The 19,251-nt window shown below is 37.4% G+C and overlaps 1 protein-coding gene and 1 pseudogene across 4 annotated transcripts in view; one reads left to right on the top strand and one right to left on the bottom strand.

Annotated features, from left to right (window-relative positions):
- The window catches only part of ADAM32 (ADAM metallopeptidase domain 32), a 175,835-nt gene that overhangs the window by 32,349 nt on the left and 124,235 nt on the right, over nt 1-19,251 (top strand). For 2 of the 4 annotated variants that reach the window (XR_008660572.2, XM_063610967.1), the window contains 6 exons: nt 625-700; nt 3,273-3,349; nt 4,760-4,931; nt 14,290-14,358; nt 18,153-18,224; nt 18,419-18,585. Coding sequence is in view for 3 of the 4 variants with exons in the window: in XM_063610967.1 (XP_063467037.1) it covers nt 625-700; nt 3,273-3,349; nt 4,760-4,931; nt 14,290-14,358; nt 18,153-18,224; nt 18,419-18,585 (633 nt within the window). In the remaining variant the exon portion in view is untranslated. The remainder of the gene's footprint in view (nt 1-624; nt 701-3,272; nt 3,350-4,759; nt 4,932-14,289; nt 14,359-18,152; nt 18,225-18,418; nt 18,586-19,251) is intronic. The other 2 variants (XM_055296032.2, XM_055296031.2) reach the window with 2 other exon arrangements.
- Nucleotides 10,910-12,095, bottom strand: LOC129491538 (large ribosomal subunit protein uL3-like; annotated as a pseudogene).

Genomic DNA, 19,251 nt, shown 5'->3' on the forward strand with positions numbered 1-19,251 from the left:
GTTCAAGCAATTCTCCCGCCTCAGCCTCCTGAGTAGCTAGGATTATAGGCACCTGCCACCGCACCCGACTAATTTTTGTATTTTTAGTAGAGACGGGGTTTCACCATGTTGGCCAGGCTGGTCTCAAACTCCTGACCTCACGTGATCTGTCCACCTTGGCCTCCCAAAGTGTTGGGATTACAGGTGTGAGCCACCACGTCCAGCCGTCTTTTACATTTTAGAATGCTCTTCTTTCAGTCTCTTCTTTTCTTCTTAAAAGGAGTCCATTAAGGTAGGAAAACTATTTTGAGTAAATGTATATTGCTTTAAGTAAACATTAAATATATGTCAAAAGAAAATACTACCTTTATATCAGGTTGACAGACGTTTTCTCTAAAGATTCAGATAGTAAATGTTTTAGACTTTGAAGGCCATATGTTCTTTGTCAAAACTAGTTAACCTCTCATCTTATAGCATGAAAAGAGCCATGACGATATGTGGGTGAATGGGTGTGTCTGTGTTTCAATAAACCTTTATTTACAAAACAGAGGGTGGGTCAGATTTTGGCTGAGAGTGTTAAGTTTACTGTGTTTTTGTATGTTTCAAAAACAATAATTAAAAAAATTTCCTCTTTTTTATATTCAGATATTTTTTAGCAGATAATTTTATGATTTATTTGTACAATCAAGGATCCATGAATGCTCATTCTTCAGATATTCAGGTAAGATTTAAATTCTGTGTTTTATAGTTTTTAAAAATTTTTTTTACATTAAATAAATGCTTTATTATACAGAAGGCTCTCAGGATTCACAGGGGATATATTTAAGACATTTATTGATTAATGATCAGGGTTTCCTGAAGTTTTGGTAAAGACAAATTAGATTGACTTAGCACCTTTCCCATTGCTAAGAACATAGTCACTATTTTTTTATTTAATTGACATTTTGTTAAATAAAATATTTATTATTTATATTTTGTTTGTAAGAATATATATTAAATAACAAGAAAAGTGGACACGAATGTTATGAAACACAAATCACAGATCAAAAACTCTTTGTTTTTTTCTTAACTCTTCCTCATCTCATCCATCATTTATACATCCATAAATCCTATTGACCCTGCCCTTCAAACTAAGTGTCCAGCATCCACCTTCTTCCTCTGCCTCCATCCACTGAGACCACCCATTTCCAAGTAGACATCATCTCTAGTTTGGATCATTGCCATAATTTCCTGAATAATCTCCCTGCTTCCTCACCTTGTCCATCCCTTCATTTTATTTATTTATCCCTTTATTTTATTCACTTATTTTTGTTTTTATTTATTTATTTTGCCCAGGCTAGAGTGCAGTGGTGCGATCTCGGCTCACTGAAACCTCCACCTCCTGGGTTCAAGCGATTCTCCTGCCTCAGCCTCCCGAGTATTTGGGATTACAGGCATGCACCACCATGCCCAGCTAATTTTCTATCTAAACGCTATCAAGAGATAGGGTTTCACCATGTTGGCCAGGCTTGTCTCGAACCCCTGACCTCAGGTGATCCACCTGCCTTGGCCTCCCAAAGTGCTAGGATTACAGGTGTGAGCCACCGCGCCCAGCCTCAGTCAGTTCTCAGCATGGTGACCATATTGATCCTGTTAAGACATAGTCAGATTACCCTGCTTCTCTGCTCAGAACCCTCCATGGATGGCCTCCCACCACTTACAGAGTGAAAGCCAGAGTCACCTAGTTCCCTTTTACCTCTCTGGCCTCATTTCCTGTTATTCTCTACCTCATTCACTTTGTTCCAGCACTGTTGTTCTACAAATATAGCAGCTATGTTCTCCTTTCAAAGACTTAATACTTTCTATCTCCTGGTATCCAAATGCTTGTTCTTTCCCAACAGACCCATATGTTTTACATCCTCATTTCCTTCAGGTCTTTACTGAAAATCACCCTATTAGTCCTTGACTAACCCCTACTTTAAATTGGTCTCTTACTCTTAATACTCTATTTCCTTTACCTTTTTTTGCCTTTTTCCCATGGCAGTTATCAATACATGATGTATCATATATATTTTATTTATTTACTTTATTTTCTGTCTCCCCAGTGCAATATAATCATCCCGAGGGCAGGGCTTTTGGTCTGTTTTATTTACTGATGTAACAGCAGTGCCTAGAAAAGTGCCTAGCACATACTTGGAATATAATAAAAATTTGCTGAAAAATTAGATATGTTGCTTCACTTACATTGGATGGGATCGTCATTTTGCTTTATTGCTCCCTTTTCCTTCCCTTAATTCCATCATAAAGCAGTGTGTTAATAAGAAATCTTAACTTTATAATAAAATTTATAGCACCATTGAATATTGGAAATTATATAATTTTCACATCTGTGACAATGTTTGTGACTCTGTGTGTCTCTAGCTTGATTGTACTGTGCTCAGAGACCAACTCTATACAATTTAATTCCTTTGTAATCTGTTGTGTCCTGCTTTATGGCCTGGAGTATGGTTTCTATTTTATAGATGTTCCATGAGTGTTTAGAAAGCATATATTCTAAAGTTTTTAGGTATAGTATTTTGCATATGTTAACTAGGTCATACTAACCACGTTGTCCAAACCTTCTGTAGATTCTGAACACTTGATCTATCAGTTACTAAGAGAAATTAACTTTAAAAAACTTTTTTATAACTGTAGATTTTTAAATTTTTACTATTCTTTCAATTGTGACTTTATATATTTTGAAGCTGTGTTATTAAGTGAATGCCAATTTGGAATATTTGTGTCTTCCTGGCAAATTGAAATGCTTATCATTACCAAATGTCCCTGTTTATCTCCAGTAATGTTTCTGGCCTTAAAGCCCACATTTCCTCTCTTAGTGCAAATTCAGAATAATCCTTTTGGTTTGTGTTGGCATCTAGCCCTTCAATCTTTCTGTGTCATTGCATTTTTATGACTCTTTTTTAGCATCATATTAATTGAGTTTTTAAAGAAATCCAGAGTCATCATCTGTGTCTTTTAATTGAGGATCTAAATTTATGTACTGGAAGATATTTTTACCTAAAACATGAGACAACATTTTGGAAGCAGGGTGTAAAATAGTAATCTCAGGTCATAATCTATTATAAAGTGTAGTTAACATAGTGTAAGTGGCAATTATGGGGAGATTTTTTTTCTGAATTTCACTTTAGTTGTACTGATATAAATCACAGAGCCTGTGAAAAATATTCAGAAGGTTCTATCAAGTATAGAAGTAGGAAATCACTAGAAAGTTTTGTTACTTCCTAAGTAACTACTTTACTTTTTTTCTCTCCTAGACTCAATGCTACTATCAAGGAAATATTGAAGGATATCCAGATTCCATGGTCACACTCAGCACGTGCTCTGGGCTGAGGTTGTTTTCTATTGTTGATTACAGAACACCTTAGTTATGATATTTGGCTGCAGTGAATTCGTTCTCTTTGTATTAAGTGTGGGGCTGAAGGAGGATTCCTATGTGGAGATTATTTAATGATATCCCCCTCTGAACATGTTTCCAATTCTCTTATTTCTCCTCACTTTCCTCAGTGACCAGAGACATTTCTAACCTTTCCAAAGGTTTAGATTTCCCAGTCACCTTGCTCTATGTCTTATGTTTCCTTAACCACAGAAAAGACAATTGAACATGTTTGACTACAAGTGTTGTAGGAGCTAAGTTTAGGACAGCTCAGTCACTGTCTTGGACAACAGGGAAATTAATCACTGTAATGCTGTATACTTGCACACTTAGCAATTGATGAGGTAATTTCCGTTGCTTTTATAACTATAAAAAAGTGAAGTGGAGAGCTGGTCTTGTAGATTAGGGAAATCTTTTGTCTTCTCAGAGTCATCTCTAAGACAGGTTTGGGTCAAAATACTGGACTGAAAATATATTTATGTTACCCACCATGTGTTTTAATGTTGGAGATATGAAGATAAACAAGAGATGCTTTTTCTCAAGGAAATCATCTTCAGACTGAGGAGGCAAATTATATATAAACAAATAATTTTTAATACTCATAAAAATACTCATTTTTCTAATGATATTATTATCTTGAGCTCTTCAAGAATTATTGGGTTTCCTCCTTAGGGCTTAGGGAGTTTTCCATTCTGTCAGGAGATTTTCCACCTTCATTTTGTAGTGTAGGGTGCTTGTTTTCACAAACAAATGTTCTTCTTCAGTGTTTCCTACACAGAACCCTGAAATTTGGATTTGAAATTTGTTTTTTAGGGAGTACTGACTTGGGCTGTTACCTGTATTCACAGAAAAATAGTGATACAAGTCATTTACTCTTTAAAATCTTGCTTTTAATTTCTTATTCAGACTATATAAGCAAAAGTAACAAATATTTCATAATTCTGCCAAATTTTATTTTTAAAAGTAAAGTTTCTTATTATATATATTTGTCATATATGCAGTATAATCATTTTTGAAAAGCATGGCAAGCCAGAGAGAAAGTCATTATGATTTCTGTTTACAATTGCTTTAATTGAGACACTGACTTGGAAAACAATAGAATTACTCAATTACTGTTATGCTATATACTTGTGTACCTAGCAATTGATTAAGTAACTTCTGCTGCTCTTACAACTATACAAAAACGAAATAGAAAATGGGTTTTGTGGATTTGGGAAATCTTTTGTCTCTTCAGAGTCATCTGTAAGACAGAATTCAGATCAAAATACTGGACTCAAAATGTTTTATTTTTTTTCTTTTGGATTTTGTCAGAAATTCATTATATAGATTTGATTAAAAACACTTAAAATTGTATTCATAATTTCACAGAGGAATACTGCAATTTGAAAATGTTTCTTATGGAATTGAGCCTCTGGAATCTGCAGTTGAATTTCAGCATGTTCTTTACAAATTAAAGAATGAAGACAATGATACTGCAATTTTTATTGACAGAAGCCTGGAAGAACAACCAATGGATGACAACATTTTTATAAGTGAAAAAGTGAGTTGTATGTGTTTTATTACTACGTTTAAAGCAGTTATTACTTCCATTTAATTTATTTAAAAAATAAATTTTATGAGCCCACTGTAGAATTGTAGCAAATATCCTTTCCTTGTGAACATCTTATCTTTTTTTTTTTTTTTTTTTCTCACTCTGTCATTCAGGTTGGAGTACAGTGGACTGATCATAGCTTGCTGCAGCCTCTGCCTTCTGGGCTCAAGCAACCCTCCCACCTCAATCTCCTGAGTAGCTGGGACCACAGACATGTACCACCACACCAGACTAATTTTTTTGTAGAGGCAGAGTCTCAGCATGTTACCATGCTGGTCTCAAACTCCTAGGTTCAAATGATCCACCCGCCTCAATCTCCCAAAATGTTGAGATTACAGGCATGAGCCACTGTGCCTGGCTGTTCATCTTTCTGTTACCTAACAATTTCCTTGAAACCGTACATTTTATGATCCACTTTATTTTTGTTCTTATTTTGCTTGTTACATTCTTATTACTTTCCAAAAATTCCCTCTTATATATGCAATATAAACTTTAAAAACTCAGTCCCTGCTTTTGCTCCTACATTCCTGGAAGTTACTCAATAAAGTCAATAATTTTAAAGGTTATATTCATGACCAAGGAGTCAGCATTAATTAAATCATAGATATAATTAAAATGCCATGAGCAGAATTGCCGGTTATGGTCATGTAAATTGTTCAGTGAACACACTATGTAACTGCATGTGTTGGTGTTTACACAAGCAATTGTGAAAGAGAAAATTTTTATGCCAAGTAACATTGGCATAAGTATGCATAATTTATACAAGAGTATGTGGCAGTATTCATTGTTTCCAGTATACGCTCTCCCTGTTTTTTGTCAGTAAATTAAAAAACACCAGGCCAGGCATGGTGGCTCATGCCTGTAATCCCAGCACTTTGGGAGCCCAAGGTGGGTGGATCACCTGAGGTCAGGAGTTCAAGACCAGCCTTGCCAACATGCTGAAACCCCGTCTCCACTAAAAACACAAAAATTAGTCAGGCATGGTGGCAGACGCCTGTAATCCCAGCTACTCGGGAGGCTGAGGCGGAAGAATTGCTTAAACCTGGGAGGTGGAGGTTGCAGTGAGCCGAGATCACACCACTGCACTCCAGCCTGGGCGACAGGGCAAGACTCCATCTCAAAAAAAAAAAAAAAAAAAAAAAGAAAAGAAAGAAAAAAGAAAAAAACACCAAACCTCAGAATTTAGCTGGGCATGTAAACAAAGACTATATTTCTCAACCTCCTTTACCTCTAGGTAGGGCCATGTGATAAAATTATGGCCAATGACATGCGAGCAAGCATAATATGTGTTACTTCTGGCTTGAATATTAAAAGGAGGGGTTTTATCTTCTTTCCCTTTTCTGCTGGGTGGAATGTGGACATACTGACATATCATAGTCCACAAGGATGAGGCTGATGCCATACAGGTAGCAGAGAAACAAGGTAAAATGGGCCTTGCTTTTGAAGAATTTTCAGAATGGAACTACCATACCTCTTCACAAATTGATGTGAGAGAGAAATAGACTCTAAGTTTTCTTAATTCACTATTATTTTCTGTCTCTGTGTAGACGGCAATCCTATATCTTAAATAATACAGCGTCCAAATGAGAGTGCAGCACCAGAGTTTTCAATGCTAGCAAATATATGTGTATAATTTCAAATAATGTTTGTGAACTAGATGCTGAATTTTTTTTTCTTGCTTTGTAAAAATTTCTAATTTACAATGACTGAGATGACCCAGTGTAGCGAACCATGTCAGTGCCCTGCCCAGATCCCCTCAGATTCCTTTCTAGTATATTTTTGTGGGGGTGGTGCAGGAGGGTGGGACACCATGTCTTTGTTTATGCCTTTGCTTTGAACATGTGCCACTTGTAACTCTTTTTTATGTGGGCTGCCCTTCAGCCAACTGAAACTGCTTTGCCCAGATGGCAAGGTAAACATAAGTACTGGAGATTTCCATTTCCCCAGGGTGGTCCTTAGCCGGCACCTCACCAGTGTGGGCAAGGGTGAGCTCAGCTTCTTGTTACAGGTCAGGACAACTCTGTAGCCCAACTTACACACCAGATTTTCTCTGTGGGACTGTGTCTGAGAGCACCCTCTTGTGTGGATTCCTCCTGATCCTCATCCTGCTTCTCCCACTTGTTAGCTGGTCTCTCCTGGGAGAACTTTCTTAGTAAATTATCTACATATAAATTCTGTCTCAGATTTGTCTTTGGGTTTACTTTGAAAATCAGGAAGTTTTCACATGCTTATTTTACAATGAAGTGATAATTACTACAATAAAGTTATTTGAGCACATATGTCAGCCAAATTGCATTTGTATGTATCATTTGGAAAGTGGCATGATCTGGAAAGCTGGGAAGCTCTGGATCCCCACAGATATCATCACTTGTCTGGACAAGTGTTGGAGGAAAGAAAAACAGCCAAGTAAAAGACAAACAGAAAGTTCCTTATATATATATATATATATATAATTATACTTTCAGTTCTGGGGTACATGTGCAGAACGTGCAGGTTTGTTACATAGGTATACACGTGCCATGGTGGTTTGCTGCACCTATCAACCCATCATCTACATTAGGTATTTCTCCTGGTGCTATCCCTCCCCTACCCCCCATCTCCCTGACAGGCCCCAGTGTGTGATGTTCCCCTCCCTGTGTCCATGTGTTCTCATTGTTCATCTCCCACTTATGAATGAGAACATGCGGTGTGTGGTTTTCTGTTCTTGTGTTAGTTTGCTGAGAATTATGGTTTCCAGATTTATCCATGTCCCTGCAAAGGACATGAACTCATCCTTTTTTATGGCTGCATAGTATTCTGTGGTGTACATGTGCCACATTTTCTTTATCCAGTCTATCATTGATGGGCATTTGGGTTGGTTCCAAGTCTTTGCTATTGTGAACAGTGCTGCAATAAACATATGCATGCATGTGTCTTTACAGTAGAATGATTTATAATCCTTTAGGTATATACCCAGTAATGGGATTGCTGGGTCAAATGGTATTTTTGGTTCTAGATCCTTGAGGAATTGCCACACTGTCTTTCACAATGGTTGAACTAATTTACACTCCCACCAACGGTGTAAAAGCATTCCTATTTCTCCACATCCTTTCTAGCATGTGTTGTTTCCTGACTTTTTAATGATTGCCATTCTAACTGGCATGAGATGGGATCTCATTGTGGTTTTGATTTGCATTTCTCTTAATGACCAGGGATGATGAGCTTTTTTTTTCTTATGTTTGTTGGTTGCATAAATGTCTTCTTTTGAGAAGAGAAGTGTCTCTTCAAACCCTTCACCCACTTTTTGATGGGGCTGTTTTTTTTTCTTGTAAATTTGTTCAAGTTCTTTGTAGATTCTGGATATTAGCCCTTTGTCAGATGGGTAGATTGCAAAAATTTTCTCCCATTCTGATTATCTCAATAGATGCAGAAAAGGCCTTTGATAAAATTCAACACTCCTTCATGCTAAAAGCGCTCAATAAACTAGGTATTGATGGGACGTATCTCAAAATAATAAGAGCTATTTATGACAAACCCACAGCCAATATCATACTGAATGGGCAAAAACTGGAAGCATTCTCTCTGAAAACTGGCACAAGACAAAGATGCCCTCTGGCATCACTCCTGTTCAACATAGTATTGGAAATTCCAGCCAGGGCAATTAGACAAGAGAAAGAAATAAAGGATATTCAAATTGGAAGAGAGGAAATCAAATTGTCCTCATATGCTTTCTTAGTTGCTGCATGTCATTGTAATTTATGGTAATCTGTGTCAAGAATTTCAATAGCCTGGATGGATGCATAGAGCAAAGTGGCAATAATGGTAGTAACAGAGGCAGTAGAGCTCTCCCTTTATGTGACAATAGCATGACATTGAGAGAGGCCAAACGTGAGGCTTCCTGAACTGAGAGACTCAAGATGTAGTTGCTTATACCAGTAAAAGAGTCAATGGATGGATTAATTTCTGAAGTAGCAGGGTTTTCCTTGATATGCAGAAGCAAGATGACACGATAAATATAAAGAGCAGTGTGGCAGTAGATTCTGGAAAAGAGATGTCTAAGCCATACAGAGCACCAGTTGTGGATCTCGACTCACTGCAACCTCTGCCTCCTGGGCTCAATAAAGACTTAATTTGACATTTGCTAATTGTTTTCTATATGTCATATCTTTTTTGTCTCGATTTCTCTATTACTGCCTTCTTTTGTTTAGTTGATTTTTTTTCTAGTATGTCATTTTGATTCCCTTCTCATTTATTTTTCTTTATGTAATTTTGGTTATTTTCTTAGTGATTACTCTGGATATTACAATAACAAATTTATAACAATCATAGTTTGAATTAATACCAACTTAGCCTCTATAGTATACAAAACGCTGCTTCTATACAGCTTTGTCTTCTTTATGTTTTTATTATCACAAATTATCTAACAACATGAAGCTATGTTAATGATAATACAATGTACAAGCTATTGTATAGTAATACAATAGCTTAATAATTATTGTTTGATACATTTTCTCTTAAATAATTTGGGGGAAAAGTGAGGAATAACAAAACAAAAATATAATAATAGTATTTGTTTTTTGGAGGCAGGGTCTTACTCTGTCATCCAGGCTGGAGTGTGGTGCTGGTGCTGTGATCACAGCTTACTGCATCCTTTACCTCCTAAGCACAGGTGATCCTCCTGCCTCTGCCTCCCAATTAGCTGGAACCACAGGCATGTGCCACCATGCCCAGCTAATTTGTTTATTTGTAGAGACTGGGTCTTCCTTTGTTGCCCAGGCTAGTCTCAAACTCCTGGACTCAAGCAGTCCTTCCATTTTGGCCTTCCAGAGTGCCAGGAGTATAAGTGTGAGCCACTGCACCCAGCTATAATAATATTTTCTATAGTTACCAATGTATTTACCTTTACTGTGTTTTTAATTTCTTTTATTGCTTCTTGTTGCTGTTTTGTGTGCTTTCATTTTAAACTGAAGGACTACCTTTGGCATTGCTTGTAGGGCAGCATATTAGTTTACTACAGCTGCCATAACAATTTACCATGGACTGGGTAGCTTAAACAAGAATATGTATTTTTTCACAATTTTGGAGCCTGGAAGTTTGAGATCAAGGTGTTAACTAAGTTGTGGTTTCTTCTGAGGCCCCTCTGCTTGGCATATAAGTAACCACCCTCTCCCTGTATCTGCACAAGTTCTTCCTTCTGTGTTTGTGTTCTAATTTTCTCTTATAAGGATACCAGTTACGTTGTATCAGAGCCCATCCTAATGACCTAATTTTCAATCTAATTACCTCTTTAAAGGCCCTGTCTCAAAATACAGCCTCATTCTGTGACATACTGGGGTTAGATCTTTAACATATGAATTTTACTGGGATACCATTTGGCCTGTAATCAACAGGCAGGTCTACTAGCAATGAGCTTTTTCAGTTTTTATTTATCTGGGAATGTCTTAATTTCTCCTTCATTTTTGAAGGATAGTTTTGTCAGATATAGAATTCTTGTTTGACAGTTTTTTTCCCTCCAGCACTTTAAATGTCATCCCACTGCCTCTGGCCTCCCTGGTTTCTAATGAGAAATTAGATATTACTGTTATTGAAGATCTCTCATTTGTGAGGAATTGCTTTTATCTTGCTGTTTTCGAGGTTCTCTTTTTATCATTAACTTTGGACACTTTGATTTGGTGTGAATTCTTTTGAGTTTATTCTACTTGGAGTTTGTTAAGCTTCTTGGATGTGTAGATTCATATCTTTCACCAAATTGGGGAGGTTTTCACCCATTATTTTTCAAATTTTCTTTCTGCCCCTTTCTTCTCTTCTGCTAGGAACTCTTTCTTATATATGTGCTTGATGGTGTTCCACAGGTCTCTTAGGCTCTGCTCATTTTTCTTCATTCTTTTTTTTTCAGTGTCAGATAACTTTTATTGAGATCCCATCAGCTGCACAATCTGTTCCTGGCATTAAGCTCCTTCTTCCTTTGCAATCTGGTCTTTCTTGAGTGGTCCCATGAATGCTTCTTCTCCATGGTTTGGAAGTGGCCATGGCCAAATTTAAAGGTAGTGTCAATGAAATTAAGGTCAGTCTTCTCTAGAGCCTGCTGCCTGGTCTGCATCAAGACTTGTGGAGGATGAGCACTTGCTTCTTAGTTCCCACCACACAGCCCTTCAGCATGACAAAGTCATTGGTCACTTCACCATAGTGGATAAAGCCACCCAGAGGGTTGATGATCTTGTCAGGTCATAGTCAGTGGAGGCATTGATCATTTGCCATCCTTGATGAAGTAGCCCTGACTGATGTTATAGGTCTTCTTGTTGATCTCAGTGCAGTGATGGTTTGTGTCCAGTACATGCCACAGAGAAGGTCATATGGGCAGGATGCCATGCCCCAATATAGGCAACCTTGCACAGCCCTCAGTGGGTCTTGTAGGGCAGCTTCTTGGTATGCCAATGACTGATGACCTCTTTGTAGCTTTTGCCCTTGGTCACCCGTTTGATGTCAATCATCTTGTCCTGCCCAAACACTTGTTTCACAGGTACCTGGTCCTCTAGCCTCTCCAGGGACCAGTCCGGTTTCTCGATCACAGTGCCTCTGTTCACCTGGATCTCCATCAGGTGGGTCTTCTTCAGACATAGAGGAAGCAGGTGCATCTGGGTGTAGATATTGATGTGGATGACTTGGCAGTACTTTTTCATGCTGTTGAAGTCCTTCTTCAGCTGCTTCTTGTCATCCTCACCCTGCCATTTCTTGCAGTACTTGGTAAAGGCCTTCTACTTAGCTTTATGCCAGTTCCTATAGAAGTGCCTTTTGCACTCATTGCTACTGTGCTCAACAAAGATGGTCTTGGAAATTCAGAGGCCTTGAGGGGTTTCCATATAGCCCAGGATGCCTACAACCACCATGGGCAGTGTCTCCACAATGGTCATAGCCTCTACCACTTCCTTCTTGTTCACCTTGGGTCCTAGCCGGCCAGCTTCCCACATGATGTGTCATGCTAGCCTTGTATCCCAGGAAAGCTGTGAGGTGGACCAGTTTAGAAGGGTCATCACTGGGGAAGCTCTTCACCTTGCCATAATGCCTACTGCTGTGTTTCCAAGGCAGGAAGCCCAGGGACCCATGTCTTGGAGCAAAGGATTTCCTGCGAGACATTATGCCATCAAATCCTGCTTTATTCTTGTATTGTGCTCCTCAGATTGAATAATCTTGATTGATTTGAAGTTTGCTGATTCCTTTTTTCTGCTTGCTCAACTATGTTACTGAATCCTAGTGAATTTTCATGTGTTTTACTTTTTAGCTCCACAATTTCCTTTTTATAATTTCTATATTTTTATGGATACTCTCTATTTGGTGAAGTATCATTCTTCTGGTTTCCTTTAGTTTTTTTACATAGTTTTTCGTAGCTTTTTGAACATATTTTAAAACAATTAATTTGCATTATTTGTCTAGTAAGTACAATGTCTGGGCTTCCAGAGGTACCATTTCTGTTTCTTTATTTTCTGAGAATGGGCCATACTACTTTCTTGTTGTTGCTGAAATTTGAACATTTTGAATATTTTGATGTGGTAATACTGGAAATCAGATTCTTCCTCACTCCCCAGCAAGCTGTGTTGTTACTGCTTGTTGTGGGTTGTAGTTGTTTGCTTGTTTACTGACTTTTCTAAAGTAAAGAAATATTTTGTGAGCAATATTGTTTAGTAGTCACCTAGTGATTTGATAGAGATTTCTTTAAATTACTGGAGCCAAAAAAGAGAAAAGACTTCCTTGGTTTTTACAGATTGACTCTGAGTTTGGATATACATGCAACACTTATTCCAGATGTTGACAACTCACCCTTGTCCTCGACTCTTTCTTGTATAATGTCTGAAAGCCAGGCAGAGGAGAATGCTTAGTGTCTTTTCAAGTCTATTCTGAGCACGTGTCCAGCCTTGGACATGTGGGTGGCCCTCTAGATTTCCCAGTATATACCTGAGGTTTTCAAAGCCTTCATTTCTCCACCCATTTCCTTCCCCAGCCTCCTTCTTCCTAGACTTTTTAGCATGCTTGCTGCTTTTCTTGTCCGTTTTTCCTTGCTCCAGGTGGCTCCAGCCAGTGTATTTGCCTTGAAATGCTTTTTATAAACACTGCCTTGGAGTCCACTCCAACCCTGTGAAATTTCATGGTGGAGGAAACAAAGGAAAGCTCTTGAGCAAAACCTTTAGGGAGCCACTGGACAGCTCAAAACACATAACCATAATTCTTTGAGAACAAATTTGGTATTTCTTCCTCTGGCACAGGAAAGCCACACCAGGAATATGAGCCTCTATCTTAATGGATGCCAATGAGCTGGATGTGTGAGATGGGATGGTAGGTGGGTCAGTTCAAGGACCACAATACTCCCTTATAGAAACCCAGCAGCTTTTTCCCCCTTCAAGCATTGTCCTGTTTTTTATTTTTATGTTTTTTTCTGGGGCAATTGCGTGAATAGGCCATTTGCTCTTATCATCTGGCAGTCTGGCCAGATGTGTACAGGCAGGGATTCCAAGATCAGGAATGGCAGTATGAAAGGCGACTTAGGCTCAAGATTGGCAAAACAACACTTCTATTGCCTTTATTGGCTCAAGCAAGTTACAAAGCCCAGCCCAGATTGAGAGAGAGGAAAAATGAACTCACCTCTTGATGGGAGGCACCGAAAAGTCATATTGCAAAGGACACAAATACAGAAAGGAGCACAGTGGCTCACGCCTGTAATCCCAGCACTTTGGGAGGCCAAGGCGGGCGGATCGCGAGGTCAGGAGATGGAGACCATCTTGGTTAACACAGTGAAACCCTGCCTCTACTAAAAATACAAAAAATTAGCCCGGCGTGGTGGCGGGCACCTGTAGTCCCAGCTACTCCGGAGGCTGAGGCAGGAGAATGGCGTGAACCCAGGAGGCGGAGCTTTCAGTGAACCGAGATCGCACCACTGCACTCCAGCCTGGGTGACAGGGCGAGACTCCCTCTCAAAAAAAATAAAAATAAAAAAATAAATAAATAAAAAATCCTCAACACACATATGGTTTTTAAAGCAAAAGTTTATTTCTGATATGCAGATGAAGTAGATGGAAATACTAGGTGTTTTTTCTTAGTTCATAAATTGAAAGTTGTAGATACATTGAGATAGATGTTACAACTTCATGGGCAATCTTCTAACTACTTGAGTACATTGCCGTAAAACTTAAAACTTTATTTATTGATTTTAACCAATTTGATAAAGCAAACACCTCTGCATATCTTGTAAGTGCCATGGTATGATCTTTAAAGAAGAGTTCAAGTAAAAAAATCATGAAATTTTTCATGTATTATATGCTGTTTTCCTTTTTTCTAGTCAGAACCAGCTGTTCCAGATTTATTTCCTCTTTATCTAGAAATGCATATTGTGGTGGACAAAACTTTGGTATGTGTTTTGCTTTTTGTTTGCTTTGAAGTATTTGATCCAAATGTGTGATTATCCCTAGCTAGCTAGACAGAAACTAAAAGATTCTAATGTTCTTACTCACATGTCTTAGAGACAATAGTGGAAAAATGTGCAAACTGAGAAACTAAGTCAAAATGATGCTAGTTTTATCAGAAATGTTTTATTTGAAATACTTACACAACAGTACTGCAGAACAAAATGTATTTTTTTCCCTGGCACTTCACATTTCTAGAGTCCCTCTCAATCCATACTACCATTTAATGGTGATTTTGTTAGAAGTGAAATTCTATTTTAGGGAAGTTTGAAGGGCAGAATGTAGTCTAGGGAACATTCCACCCTAGAATATTTATTGGGACAAAAGTGATGATAGTATAACTATCTATTAGAATGACTTTCACTAATGTGTCAAGATGGTTTTTAGCAGTTTTTGGTGGGGCACCCATTCTAAGTCCATTGTTTACCTGATTAAAAGAGTACCTCGAGATTCCTAATATCCATAAACAGTCTGAGGCCTCTGAATTTCAGAACCTTGGGGTGACAATTTAGTTTGCAGTCAACTAGGTATGTCTTTATTTCTTTTAATAGTTGAAAGATTTCAGAAAATAGAGATTAAAAATATACTTTCTAGGTTTTATTCTGATGATAAGCCTTTGTTTGTGTATACCTATGGAACACCACAGTGGGTATGACTAATACTCATTACCAATTCTATTCCTAGGATTTAGAGCTTGTCAGGAAGCCAGAGTTAAGGTCAGGGACCAGGAGGGATTTGGAGAAAGAGATGAAAATAACTTGATTTATTAGAGTACAGGGAAAAGGGCAAAGGGAACATTTAAGAGATCATTGAGACATTGAGATAGTTGAGAGAAAATTGAAGTATTCCTGGTAAATATGACTAAGTTTCCAGGGAATATTTTGGATTTTGAAACTCCTTTTGTTTTTGGATTATGTTATATATCTTGAGAGTAGTTTCAAAAGCTTCTCCAAATTGCCAGGTTTTCTTTTGTATTTTATTTCTAATATATATATATTTTTATTATACTTTAAGTTCTAGGGTGCATGTGCACAAAGTGCAGGTTTGTCACATATATATACATGTGCCATGTTGGTGTGCTGCACCCATTAACTCATCATTTACATTAGATATATCTCCTAATACTGTCCCTCCCCCCTCCCCCCACCCCACAACGGGCCTTGGTGTGTGATGTTCCCCTTCCTGTGTCCAAGTTTTCTCGTTGTTCAATTCCCACCTATGAGCGAGAACATGTGGTGTTTGGTTTTTTGTCCTTGCGATAGTTTGCTGAGGATGATGGTTTCCAGCTTCATCCATGTCCCTACAAAGGACATGAACTCATCATTTTTTATGGCTGCATAGTATTCCATGGTGTATATGTGCCACATTTTCTTAATCCACTCTATCACTGATGGACATTTGGGTTGGTTCCAAGTCTTTGCTATTGTGAATAGTGCCACAATAAACATACGTGTGCATGTGTCTTTATAGCAGCATGATTTATATTCCTTTGGGTATATACCCAGTAATGGGATGGCTGGGTCAAATGGTATTTCTAGTTCTTTTACACTGTTGTGGGACTATAAACTAGTTCAACCATTGTGGAAGACAGTGTGGCGATTCCAAATTGCCAGGTTTTCAAGTCATATAATGCTGATTAAACATTTCTTCTTTATGTTCTTATACATGTTTACATATTCTTTAGTTAAAAAAAACCCTTGGTCGGGCACAGTGCATGCCTGTAATCCCAGTACTTTGGGAAGCTGAGGTGGGTGGATCACCTGAGGTCAGGAGTTCCAGACCAGCCTGGCCAACATTGTGAAACCTTGTCTCTACTAAAAATACAAAAATTAGCCAGGCGTGGTGGTGCACACCTCTAGTCCCAGCTACTCAGGAGACTGAGGCAGGAGAACTGCTTGAACAAGGGAGGTGGAGGGTGCAGTGAGCTGAGATTGCACCACTGCCCTCCCGCCTAGAAAACAGAGGAAGACTCCTTCTCAAAAACAAACAAACAAACAAACAAACAAACAATCATAGTATTCATATTCTCTTCAGTGACTTTATAATTTGTAAATCCATAATTATGGCATAGTGAATTCATTGCCATGATTGTAGAAAGCATATGGTTCTATATATACACAGTTTAATAATGGAGACAGACACGGAAACACAACTGTAAGTTGTTATACTATAAGAGCATCCAAGTGGGTGTTTTAAAATGTATGTTTTATTATTACTCAGGTATATTGAAGCCAACAGATCAGTAGATGGTTGCTATTGAAAAGACAGGCTGTTCACTCAGTTTCCAATGGTAGGGGGCACTCTCCATCATTCAGGGCCCACAAAGGGAAGGAGGGAAGGTGTCACTGAAATATTTTAAATAGGGGAGTGACATATTTCTATTTTACCTTAGAATAATCATTTTAGTAATAGCGTAGGGACCAGATTGCTGGTGGGAAAATTGGGGAAGAAGGAATCATTTAAGAGACTATTCTAGTAATCAGGGTGATAACTTATAAATTAGTGGCATCAAGAATAAAAATAAAGGAACAATTTAAAAGTTACTGATTGGGTTGAATTAGAAGAACTTGATTTGATTGATTTGTTCGTTTACTTAACAAACTCGTTGAGCATCATCTAGATAACAGTTGCTGTTCTAGCCATTGGGGATATAGCAATGAATAAAACAGAACAATTTCCGCTCTCATGGATCATGTAGTGTAATAAATGTAGGATGTGTTAGATAATAATACCATTCACTAAAGTAGCGAAAATATAAGTGGGAACAGATTTTTGAAGGAAGATGATGAGTTTAGTTTTGAATACATTTATTTTAGCTTTGGATATGAGTTTACTTTGCGATAATTTGAGGATCCTGTGGAACATCCAAGGTGATGTACTATAGAGAGTTTGTCTATGGATATATACAGTTTGACATAGTTACAATCCAGTTTTTCAGATTTCGAGAGTGATGTATATGTATGTATACATACACACACACTCATTTGTGTGTGTGCATTTATGTGCAGTTTTATGCAATGATATTACATAGGTAGCCTTCCATAACCGTTGCCACAATTGAGATACTCAACAGTACCATCACCACAGCACTCTCCTGTGTGATTCCATTAGAGCCACACTGATCCCCTGCCGCTTCTGAGCCTTTGGTGTCCACTAAGCTGTTCTCCTTCTTTGTGATTTCACACACATTGCATAAAGTTATCAAGCAGTCTGTATCCTTTTGGGATTATGTTTTAATGCTGAGCATAATTTTCTTGAGATTTATCCAGGCAGTTCCATATATCAACATTTATTTCTTTTTGTTGCTGAGTTTATGGTAGGAATGTACTACAGTTTATTTAACCATTTAACCATTGAAGGATATGAGTTATTTCTAGTTTTTAGCTATTATGAGTAAAGCTGTTATGGACATTCATGTACAAGTATTTGCATGAGGATCAGATTTTTGAGATAAATGCTCAGAAGTGAGATTGCTGGGCCATATAGTAAATCCATTCTTTGTTTTGATTTCAAAGAAGTTGAAGTTACCAAATTATTTTCCAGAGTGGCTGTACTGTTTTACATTCCCATCAGCAATGCATGAGGGATCAAGTTTATATTCAGTTTTTACTTATTAATGTTTTATTTTGAACTGTTGAACCCCAAAGCAGCCTTACACCTCTGACAGTAGATGGAAAAGAATCTTAAAAATACTACATAATAAATTGTACTTAAGTATAAAATTAATTCTGTTTTTCAGTATGATTACTGGGGCTCTGATAGCATGATAGTAACAAATAAAGTCATCGAAATTGTTGGCCTTGCAAATTCAGTAAGTGTTTTCCTTTTCATATTAAAATAATTTTTGTTTTGAAATGATAATTTGCCTAAACTTGATGTAGCATTCCTGGATAATTAACCCGCCCATATAAACTGAGTGTGGGATTGCAAAAACTTTGAATTTCTGGGTTTTTATAAGATAACATAAATATTAATTATGCATATATTTATCTATTCTGTTTTTAGATGTTCACCCAGTTTAAAGTTACTATTGTGCTGTCATCATTGGAGTTATGGTCAGATGAAAATAAGATTTCTACAGTTGGTGAGGCAGATGAATTATTGCAAAAATTTTTAGAATGGAAACAGTCTTATCTTAACCTAAGGCCTCATGATATTGCATATCTACTAATGTAAGAATAATGTTTCATTATTCCTAGAAAGAAAACAAAGATCTGTGATAATTATGTGGCTTAATATAAGGAATTATTATTCATTTTGGAATATCCATGCTTTGATTATTTAGTATGTACTTTATTCAGGCTTTATGCTCAATTTCTAGTTGTCAGGCAATAAAAAACATTACTAACATTTATTTCTATGCTAATAAAGCTTTTATAAATGAAGACACTGAGAGTTTCAAGAGGTTAAGCTGTCTCAGGACTCTTGGATCTGGTGGTACTACTAAGGTTTGAACCCACAGTTTGTAACTCTAGAGCCAAAACTCTTAACCACTACTTAAAGAGATGGGATTTATCTTGAGAGGTTTGCATTCTTATATAAGCTTTGACCAAAGACTTGGTAAATGTGGCTACAAAGACTTTACCCTAATGAATTTTCTGAATAATTTTAAAATGTTAGTTTTCTAATTACAAATTATAGCTATATATTTATAATTGTATTCATATTAAATTTATTAGCAATAGTCAGCAAGTATCTTTCAATGAAACTGTACATGTCTATATATGTATTTAAGTTTGGTATGCCAGTGTTTTCTTTTGCTTGTGTGAGACTAATCTTTCCCTCACATCTCTGCCGTCATAAATGTTACTGCTCTTTTAATTTTTGGTAGTCTGATG

Source organism: Symphalangus syndactylus, chromosome 10 (assembly GCF_028878055.3).
Source record: "Symphalangus syndactylus isolate Jambi chromosome 10, NHGRI_mSymSyn1-v2.1_pri, whole genome shotgun sequence".
In the NCBI taxonomy this organism is placed as follows: domain Eukaryota; kingdom Metazoa; phylum Chordata; class Mammalia; order Primates; family Hylobatidae; genus Symphalangus; species Symphalangus syndactylus.